Genomic DNA, 11223 nt, shown 5'->3' with positions numbered 1-11223 from the left:
CATCCGAGTAAGGCAAACTTAGGATCGCAGCCTCCCTTTGGGAGGACCCCTTTGCCTGCTTGGGAAGCGGCACTCGAGTGAGGTGCTGAACTTTCGCGGGGCCGGAGGATTGATTCCTGCGCCTTAGACTTTGGGGCTAAAGGAGAGGGAGGAGTCGAACGTCACCCACGTGCTTTTAACACGGCGGAGATCAGGTGTGTGGGCGGGTGACGGTCGGGGAGAGAAAAGATCCCCTTCGCGGCGCGAAGAGCAGATCAGAAGAGAGCCCGAGAAGGAAAGAGCAACTTCGGGCAGATTTCAGCACCGCGGACAGAGGCCACGCTCTGGGAGGCAGGTCGTACAAAGCCGCTGGATCTCTTTCCAGCCCTCGCCCTTTCGCTCTTACTTTCTTTCTTCCTCCCTGTATGTTTGTACTCTCCTTGCCACCACTGCAGAGACATGGATATGTTAAAAGGAGAGTTGCTGGGATATTTGTGTCCGCCTATTCTCCAAGGACCTCGAGGCTGCTTGCGCGTTTGTCTCCCTACCGCACCAGCTGAAATAGACCCTCACAGCAACCCTGTGAGGTAGTCTGAGAAATAGGAACTGGCGCAGGGACACTCAATAAGCTTAATGGCCGAGTAGGTATTTGAAGCTGGGTATCCCCAGTCCTAGGCTGCAATCCAATATGTACTTACCTGGGAGTAAGTGACATTGAACCCAATGGAACTTACTTCCAAGTAGATATGTATTGGATTGCTGCCCTAGTCTTGTACTCTGTCTGAGGACTGGTACAGTGTAGGTAAGAATGTGACCTGGGAACTGAAGCCACCTAGATAAAATCACACATCCACCATGAACCATGAGTCTCTCATATGCTCCCCTCCTCTTAGCTGTAACACCAGGACCTGAAGATTTGCCTTACCCTCTGTATGCCCAGTCAACTGCTCTGATGTGTGGAACTGACTCTTTTACAAGTGCCACATAATGTTTGTCCCTCCGTAGCAAGGAATCAATCCTTAGTGTGGCAGCACCTGTACTTTAGAACTCTGCCCATTGACATTACCGTACTGGCTTTGGCCCCTGCTAAAAACATTTTTGTTTAAGCAAGTCTATCCAGATGTGCAAATTTGGCATACATTTTAACATGCAATTTTATTTTATAATGTGTTTTTTTAAAACTGCTGGTTTTATTTTGATTTGGGCAAATTTGTTTAGTAATCTGGTTTTATCCATAATTTTAATGTATATTTTATATTTTATGTAAACTGCTTAGAAGTTTCGGTAATTACATGGTATATACATTCTGTTAAATAAAAATAAAATACATAAAAGATAATTCTGGCCTACCTTATAATTTGTGATTAATATTTATCTCCAGCAGAAGGGGAAAGGGTCAGTTCCTGATGTCTTTTACTATTGTTTTGTCATCTTATTCACCTAGATCCATGGTTAACATGTCAAAGGACTTCCCTGAGGACTCAAGCTATATCTGCTCCTACGGGATGAAGTTAACCTGGGATATCAATGACCCCAAGTTACCACAGGTACACTGCAAGGAGGGAGATTTGGAAGAAAGGGATAGACCTACTAGAATGGATTTGTGGACTAGTTTTCCAGGCTGCAATACACACTTGGAAGTCAATCCTAGCAAAGCTCAATAGGGTTTATTTCTAGTAGGCATGTAAAGGATTGCGCTGTAAGGGTCTTCTAAGACAAAGCACACCCCAACTACCCTGTATCTTTGCAAGATGATATCTAGCCTATGTGCAATTGTTAAGAGTGGGAAGGTGTTTGTTTTTACCCTCCTCCTATTTTAAATACCCAGCCGTATATCTGCTCCAGCAGGGAAGAGGAACAAAGCAATGCCAAAAATTAAAAGCAAAGGAATGCCAAAAATAAAAACAAAGGACTACAAAATGATAGTACAGAATGTGTATGTGTGTGCACACATGAGTGTTATATTAGCTGCTCTTTTCTACTTAAAAATATTTTCCGATGAACCACCAAACAAATTTTGAAAGAATACAGCTTTACAATTAAAGCTCAGAGAGGATCTGAGAGAATTGCATTGTTCATAACTAATAATGCCAGAAGGCAATACCATTAGATGCATGAGCCTGTGACATTTGCACAATCACAAGCCCACAATTATAAATCTAATTGATTTCAATGGATTCTGCAACTCAGTATACAGACTGACAGCATTCATCTGGGATGTATGTGTGAAACTGGGAAGTTACCTCCTCTCTATCCCACCAGTTAAAACAGCTAGACTGGTGAGGACTAGGGAGAGGGCTTTTTCTATTGTGGCTCCCACTCTGTGGAATTCCCTCCCAAACGATCTCCGTCATGCCCCTGCTATGATGAGCTTCCGATGGGCCTTGAAGACCTGGCTCTTCAGGCAGGCTTTTGGGGTGGGTTAGGTTTATTACTGCTGTTGAGATTTTAATGTTTTAATGTCTTTGTATGTTTTTATTCTGTACATCGCCCAGAGTGGCTGGACAACCAGCCAGATGGGCGACTAATACATCTAATAAATAAATAAATAAATAAATAAATAAATAAATAAATAAATAAAAATACCATCATGAAAGAGCTCCATGTGTGCATTGGAGCTCCCATTTGTGTGAGAAAACCATGCATATTAATAATAATAATAATAATAATAAACTTTATTTCTACCCCACCCTTTTCCCAATAGGACTCAGAGTGGCTTACAACTAAAAACAACACCATTAAAACATACAGAGTATATTATTAAAAAAGAATTAAACCATGAGAAAAATTAAAACCATAAAATATAGGTTAAAAACAGCGGACAATTTAAAATAATAAAATCATATAATGTAATCACCAAACCTATGACACTTAATCCTGGTCGTTCTCTATCCCAAATGCCCGTTGAAATAAAACAGTCTTTACTTGTCGCCGGAAAGACGGCAAGGAGGGAGCTGATCGCACCTCACTCGGAAGGGAGTTCCACAGCCTAGGGGCGGCCACCGAAAAGGCCCTATCTCGTGTCCGCGTCATATGTGCTTGCGAAGGTGTGGGGAACACAAGAAGGGCCTCACCTGAAGATCTCAAATCCCGGACAGGTTCATGTAGGGAGATACGATTGTTGTTATATCCTCTTTTTGGCAAAATTATAAAGGATTGGCTGGTTTTTGCCTCATTTGCATATATTATATGTTAATATATCCTTCATCTACTCTTCTTTTCCCCCTCTTCCTTTCATCCCTTTGCATCTGATGCAGGAGCCCAAGCACTTTGATTCCTTCCAGGAGTGGCCAGATGGCTATTTGCGGTTCATCTACTCCAATGAGGATAAAAATGCACAGCGTCATCTCAGTGGGTGGGCCATGCGCAACACCAACAACCACAACTGTCAAATCCTCAAGAAGTCCTGCCTCGGTGTGGTGGTTTGTGCCAGAAGCTGTGCCCTGCTGGATGGGACCAAACTGCAGCTCCGGCCTGCCATATGTGATAAGGCTCGCCAAAAGCAGCAAAGTGAGAGTAATGTGATGGGGGAAACCACTAAATGGCTGTACCATTCTGGTCTGATTTGGGCGATATGGGATCTTTGCAGAGTTTCCTTTCTAGCCGAGAGTTCAGTGGAATGGTCTCCCCAGGGAGGTACAGCTGGCACTGACATGATATTCAATGCCAGATTAAAACCTTTTTATTGGCCCAAGCATTTTAGGTTATTAGATTTTTAGCTAGCTGAATGGTTTCATTCCTCTTAATTTTATTGTATTGGTTTTTGTTATAATGTTTATGTAATTTTAAATGTATCTGTATATTGCTTTAGAATCCATTTTTGGATGAAGAACAGTTTAATACATTTTTAAAAAGGAAAATGAAATAAATAAAAGGAAAATCTGACCAGGAGATTTCAAACCTCAACCCAGCTCTGTTGAATTGGTGTTTTTAAAAGTAGAGTCCTCTTACAGAATAATGTGTTGATACTCATGGGGTGATGTTTGAAGTGATCCTGTAACTGCAAACAGTTTTCCTATGAAAAAATTACCCTGGAATTTCCATCACTTTCCAAGTAATGAATTTATGGAGAGGACACAACAGAAATCTTGAATCTCTGAGTAACACCCAACAGGAATCTAGGATCTGCTTTCAGGACCATCCCTAAAAAAACTATATGCATAACTGATCCTAATTAAACTTTTCCTTCTGCCTATAGGATCACTTTTGTCTCATGGGTGCAAAAAGTTATGTTTTAAGTGGCAATTACTGAATCATCCTGAATATTTAAACCAGCACCAGGACCCCTGTCTTTCATCCTGTGAGAATACTTGCCGTCAATAGGATCAAAGGCTCAGCTGTTGTTATACACCATCTTGCTGATATATTACTAAGCAAAGTAAATGTATGGTCCAGTTGTTCTGCCTGAAGACCTTCCTCTTCTGGGTTTTTTTTGGGGGGGCGGGTAGGCAATGATGCCAGAATGGGAATGGTTAGCACACAAAGAACTGGTAGGAAGCCCAGTGAATGCTACATAGGGGAGCAGCTGCTGGTGGATTCAGTTTTAAACTACATAGAATGGGAAAGACTATCAAACACATAGTTTCTAGTTATGAGCAATATGAATTGTGAAGAGGTCTGCAACTTTGAAGTTGTAATTAAATAAATTCCATCATGTCTCAGAATCTCCTTCAAAAATTCTTCTGCTTTGTGGTTTAGATTTCAGAATACAGAATTCTTGAATCTGGCTTACCTTCAAGTTAATCACTTTAACCTAGACCATGAAATTATCTGTCTTGCAGAAAAACATTGTCCAAACTGCAGTTCAGCTCTTGAATTAATTCCTTGCCGGGGACACAGTGGCTACCCAGTAACTAACTTCTGGAGACATGAAGGCAAGGCAATATTTTTCCAGGTAAAAGACAAATATTTCATTGTGAGTGCTTTGGATTTTGAGCAGGTTAAGCTTCTCCTTCAGTGCTTTCGATTTTATTGATAAAAATAGAATGTGTAACATCATGTCTATATACATCATAGCTGGAATTAATGTTGGAAATACAAGGTGATATCTTTGCTTATGATAATCACCCATTCTGACTTTAAAAAACCACTTGTGAATTAAATAAATTGTTATGCTCAATGATAGTCTGACAACAATGAGATTGAAGGCCTTGTAATTTATATGGTTCTTCAATTGATTGCATAACAGACTTCATTTCAAGCCATTGATTTCAAGGCTCTAAAATGTATCGGCCTGGATGCAAAGAACCATATGACTAATTATGCCCAAGGGGCTTTGAACTTCAAACCGTAGCTCCAAAGTTTCATGGTAACTTGTTTTGAAATAGGGCATTTCAAAGAGAGTTTGTCATCATATGGCATGGAAGATGAAAATCAAAAGTCCCGTTGGGCATCTCCAAACCCTTTGACATGTCCAAAGTACCTCTCTGGAACCTGGCTACTGTTTCCTTTTCTATCTTTGATCCAGCATTTACCACTTATTTGTTTTAATTATTTATTTCCATTATTTATACGGTGCTTTTCACCATAAATGATATCAAGGTGGTGTACAAACTAATCAATAAAACAATGCATCCATCAAATAGTAGGTGTTTACAACAATAAAAACCATAGGAAAAAATATATAATAGGCCTAATACAACTTGCCTGCTGAAATAGAACGGTCTTCCTCAAGTGCCTGAAGTTCAACAGCGAAGGGGCCTGTCTGATCTCAGCTGGGATGGAGTTCCACAGAGTCAATACTGAATGCATGGCTCCTAGTGGATACGAGCTGTGCATATGAGCCAAGGGGGATCACTAACACTCACTTTCATCAGTTTCTCTAGTTTGTGTCAATGAGGCTTGCACAAGAGAACTCGTTGTCAAAAAGTTTACTTCATTTTTATGAATAATATAAACTTTAATTCATAGTATTTAACAAAACCCCAAATAAATAAAACAGCAATTTCTTGTTACAAAATTAGACTTATAAGTCCTCCTGACTATGGCTTTCAACAGAAGAAAATGATTGTGACCTTCAAACCAATCAAACTGGGTATTTTGGTTATAAATCAATCTGACTTATGCCCAAGCACTCCAAATTAACTAGTTTATGGATGGGTTGAGGTGACTCTGTGCTCATATATTTTCTGTAATGAACGACATTGTTCATATCTCAATATCACTCCAGGCCAAGGGAATACATGATCACCCAAGACCTGAGAGTAAATCCGAAACAGAGGCCAGAAGAAGTGCGCTTAAAAAGCAAACACCATCTTCACACTCATCCCAGAAAAAAAGGCTTCTAGATTTTCAGGTAACCTTAGATTTGCAAAACAACAAAGAGTCTTGTGGCACCTTAAAGACTAATACATTGATCTTGGCATACACTTTTCTAGGCTACAGTACACTTCTTCAGATGCGTGAAGTGTTTTCCTGAGTTGCAGGTGTGCGAGTGTATATAGACAGATAGCTAGATAGTGAGTAAGGGGGTATTGTCAGTATGTGTGTGCATATTAATGATGGGGAAATTGTCAGAAATACTGAAGTGAAATACAGGAAGTAAATGCAAATGTGAACTACTATATAAATATACACTATACACTACACTACATACCTATTTATAAATGTAAAATGTCAGTCTATGATGATCATACTAATGATTGCAAGAGGCATCAGGAAAAGCAAATGCCAGAGATACCAAATTGACACCGAGACCATCTTATTTACAAGGTATGTTTCTGGCAAGACAATTCCTACCCAAAGAATTCCTAATATTTCCAACATTAATATTTTTTATTGCCAAGGAAGCAGGGTTGATTTGATTTAAATCAAATTGATTTAAATAATGATTTAAATCACTTCTCTGAAGGACTCAGTTTTAATGATTTAAATCAGTTTAAATCACTAGTGAGGCAGATTCTATTTAATCATAATTTTTAGTAGAAGTACATTATTGTTTAATATACCCTTAATACATATTCAGAGATGTAGGTTTCATTAGAAGGTAGGTACACCCTAAGCAATTATTCTGAATTGTTTTCAGATTAATTTTCATGAAAAATGGGATGATAATTTTGGTCATTTTAGTACTAAAGCAGAGTGAACTTGTGAAGTAATTCAGGAGATGAACCAGCCCCAACTGTTCAATTAATCATATTTTTGCCATGATGTGCTGAACCAAATAGAGGCTTTTAAATTGTACTAATAAGATTGTTTATTCTTCTGGTTAGTTTTCTTCTTTAACAAACAACAACATTAACAAAACATGCACATAGATTTTTGAATGGTTAATTATTTCAATTTTTAGATAAATGTGAGGTTCTTTTAAAAATAAATTTAGGCAATTTCAACCAAGTCAGCAGGAGAAACTTAAAATATTGGGTGGTACGGTTAACTCAGTTTTCTTCTTCTTCACCTTTACCTTCCTTGTTCATTGTCTGGAAAAGAAATGCAAGCTTTCCTGCTTTTTTCAGTTCGTAACTTATTTCTCAATTTAGAATGAATTAGTCCCAAGGAAGAAAAACATCTCTTTACACCTGCAAAAGAGGCTTCTGCTGGATTACCACTTCAGTGGTCTCCTAATTGTTCAGATTTACTTCATCTCCCCAAATTCTCTACTCTTTGACCTTCTCTGTCTTTGCACTTAGAGAGAAGCAAGGTCTTGACAGACAGACAGCTGGTACTTCATGTATACCACCTGTAGAATAGGACTGATTCAGGTCTAAGTTCTGTTAACATATTCATAGAATATAATTAGAAGTTGTATAATTAGTATTCATGATGATATCTTTAACCTAGGCTCATATTTTTACTAATTGTTTTAGGAAAATTTTGAAATCTGATTTAAATTTTAAAAATCCGATTTAAATAAAAATTTAAAAAAATAATTGATTTTCATCAACCCTGCAGGGAAGTCAGAGGTAGTTCACACAAATATTGTTTAACAAAATGTCATAAAGGTCCCTTAGATCAAGCTTTTGTAGGGGTGAAGAATACTGATTCAGTGTAATTTTGGGCAGAGGAAAAGAAATTGTGGGAAAGTTCACCAAGCTTCACATCAGATTTTTAGAATATCTGTGTGTTTGTGTATGTGTGTATGGTGCAGTGTCTGATTATCCAGATATAATGACAGAAGATGTAGATGTTGTGGCACTGGAAGTTACATAACCTAATTTTAGTAAGGAAGAGTCTTGTTAACACTGCTGAGCTTTTCCACATAGTATTACTACATGTAAGTGTTACTTGGAGACAGCTAAGCGGAAGCTGAGCTGTATACTGCAAAGCCCAGTAACCATCCCAGTGATTGAAGCTGCTGGAAAAAGTACAGTGGCAATTATAGTGATGGCTGCCAGCCAAATGCATGTTCATGGGTTTGTGAACATGATGGCATGCTGAAATTCAGAAGCGTGATGTTCATCATTTTATTTATTATTATTTATTATTTAGTTGCATTTCTAAACCGCCCTATAGCTAGCAGCTCCCAGGGCGATGTACAACATGATAAAACCACAATATTTAAAATACAGCAAGTGTGTATTGCGCAAACAATATAAAACATTATATAAACAAAGTAAAAGAAAACTAGAAATAAAATAAGTAAGATTAAAAGCATAAAATACATTAAAATGCCTGGGTGAAGAGGTGGGTTTTTACCTGGCGCCGGAAAGATGACAGGGAAGGCGCCAGGCGTATCTCATCTGGGAGGGCATTCCATAATTCGGGGGCCACCACCGAAAAGGCCCTAGATCTTGTTACTGTTCTCCGGGCCTCTGTATGGGTTGGGACCCGGAGAAGGGCCTTAGACGTCGAGCGGAGTGAACGGGTAGGAACATAGCGAGAGAGGCGTTCCATCAGATATTGCGGTCCAGTGCCGTTAAGGGCTTTATAGGTAAGGACCAACACTTTGAATCTGGCCCGGAAACATATTGGAAGCCAGTGCAGTTGGGCCAGAATAGGTGTTATGTGGTCGAATTTCTTCGTCCCAGTAAGAACTCTGGCCGCAGCATTCTGCACTAGCTGAGGTTTCCAAATCGTTTTCAAAGGTAACCCTACGTAGAGAGCATTACAGTAATCCAATCTAGAGGTTAACAGAGCATGAATAACTGAGGCTAGGTTCTCCCTGTCCAGATATGGCTGTAGCAACAAAGTCATTACTTGAATGCATGAATGGGCCAAACATCTTTCACATAAACCAAGACACAATGGTTTTCAACTTAATCAGTTCACACGTTCAGCTGTGAATCATCAAATGCTGAGGCATGACTAAATAAATTGATGTATATGCATTTCTGAACTGACCCCTAAATTTCTTGTTACAAGATTGCATGTTAATTTCATCATCTCCATTCAATCTAATGTGAAAGGGCATTATTCCCTCCCACCCCAACTGGATATATGATATGGTCATTCATAATGAGCACTATCACTTTGGAGAATTTTAGTGGGAAAGAAGCTAACACATCCTTGGGAAAGAAACTAACACATCCTTGAAATAAACAAATACAAACAAAATTATTTAACAAGTGTCATGGACATTCCAAACTCCCAAACTTGTTTCTGATGTCCATTTGAAACCATCTCTGACACTTCATTTGAAAAAAACATGAACAAAATTAGTTTAAACCACTATCAGCAACAATTGAAAAAGCTGTTTGCCATATTGTTACATATATGCATGCATACATTTATTCTAGTCTTTTTATTAATATTCTCTTTAGACAGGCATGTGTAATGAGAACAGCAATCACTTTCATTACATTCATCATCTGGGATGTGAAGAAGGATTAGAAAAAATCGACATAATTACAGACACCACCTTACCACTTCTAGATCAGCCTAACCATTTATTTCAAAACACAGAACCTTATAACGTTACTTATGATGCAGCCAGCTTTCAAGAGGATGTGATATCACCACTTCAGAAGTACCCAAGCCCCAAAATCTATACATCTAAACCAACTTGTGGATATGAATGTGCATTTCCTGGTTACATTGGTTCCAGTTTGTATACAGCATTTCACAAAGATCCAGTGGCTATTCCCATGGACACTGACCATATCATGCTCAATGGACTTCAATACCAAGTAAACTCAGCAAATGTCCATGAGAAGAACTTCAGTGGCACCCTAAAGTATCATGGACTGAAACAGACCTTAAGTGAAACTAACTATGGAGAAAGGATTGGTTATGGATCAAGTCAACCCAATGTTAATCATCCTCATTACAGTGAAGAACATGCTTGTAGATATAGTAGTCATTCTTCTTTGGAAGGCCCAGCTTTGCAAACTGTTATAACTACAAGTACTAAGATGTCCCTTGAAGGCTATAAGCCTCCTGCAGTGAAGTATGGTGACAATTTATATGATGCAAAGGATCTTCTCAGCTGTTCCCTGGCAGAGAACATTTCAAGAAATGTCTGCCCAGACTTAAATCTTCAGGACAATTGGGGAATGGACAAACCAAATTTGAATGGTGAGCATTTTCTGACAACTAGTAAGGCAGAACATGTAGCATCAGTGAATACATGCCAGGATAGTCCTAACACAGAAAAAAGTTATACTGGATATGAAGGACAAACATTCAGGCTTGAGAATACTGAATACTAAGCCTCAGGTGTGACAATATTAGATATTATTTTTATATATAAAACACAATGTATACAGATTTTTACTAATAGATTGTACAATATTTTACTGGAAACCTGTTGACTCTGGGATATTTGAACAACACTGGGACTCATGTTATTCATTCTAATTATAATGTAACATGATAATATAAAAACCACACAGTAATAAAGGCATGGCAAAGTTAAAGGATAAGTTCCAATGTTAATTGCACCAAGAGAAGACACATTGAAATCAAAGGACTTACGTCCACCGATTTCAATGGGTCTACACTGAGAATGGCTTAGTTTGGGAGAAGGACTCTCAAAAGATCTGGGAGATTAGCATTCAACCTGTTCAAGCATAAAATACATAACAATATTACATTGCTGTTAGAAATACAAAAAGTGCTATTGGAAACTTTCCTGATTTATCCTAAACTTTGTAGGAGCTGATATTAAAATCACTCCAGCTTAAAGGACTGTGAGCACAAATCACTGGGAACATCAGCTGTGTGTGCTCCACAGAAATACACCGATGCTTCATGAGTGTATAATGGACCTCCATTCATTTTAATGGGTCATGTACAGAAGAAATTCTAAGTACTCTGTGTCCTTTGTTACTACATTATTTCACATTAGTTTCTAGTGTTGTTATGGTG

The 11223-nt window shown here is 38.5% G+C and overlaps 1 protein-coding gene across 1 annotated transcript; it reads left to right on the top strand.

Moving 5' to 3' along the window:
- The first annotated feature begins 226 nt into the window (after positions 1–226).
- GCM2 (glial cells missing transcription factor 2) lies at positions 227–10772 on the top strand. The gene is made up of 6 exons (XM_061586804.1): positions 227–334; positions 1424–1526; positions 3237–3489; positions 4761–4873; positions 6149–6274; positions 9678–10772. The coding sequence occupies exons 2-6, from the start codon at positions 1428–1430 to the stop codon at positions 10563–10565; spliced, it is 1479 nt and encodes a 492-aa protein (XP_061442788.1). The 5' UTR covers positions 227–334; positions 1424–1427; the 3' UTR covers positions 10566–10772.
- Positions 10773–11223: the final 451 nt, after the last annotated feature.

This window comes from Rhineura floridana, chromosome 1 (assembly GCF_030035675.1).
Source record: "Rhineura floridana isolate rRhiFlo1 chromosome 1, rRhiFlo1.hap2, whole genome shotgun sequence".
In the NCBI taxonomy this organism is placed as follows: domain Eukaryota; kingdom Metazoa; phylum Chordata; class Lepidosauria; order Squamata; family Rhineuridae; genus Rhineura; species Rhineura floridana.
This window is presented reverse-complemented; position numbering and strand designations above follow the sequence as displayed.

What these genes read in the sequence shown, in the direction of transcription:
- GCM2 (XM_061586804.1), top strand. Translation starts at nt 1,428, where the DNA reads ATGGTTAACATGTCAAAGGACTTCCCTGAGGACTCAAGCTATATCTGC. An exon ending in ATGACCCCAAGTTACCACAG is followed by an intron (nt 1,527 to 3,236) that starts GTACACTGCAAG and finishes CATCTGATGCAG; the next exon opens with GAGCCCAAGCACTTTGATTC. An exon ending in AAAGGCTTCTAGATTTTCAG is followed by an intron (nt 6,275 to 9,677) that starts GTAACCTTAGAT and finishes TATTCTCTTTAG; the next exon opens with ACAGGCATGTGTAATGAGAA.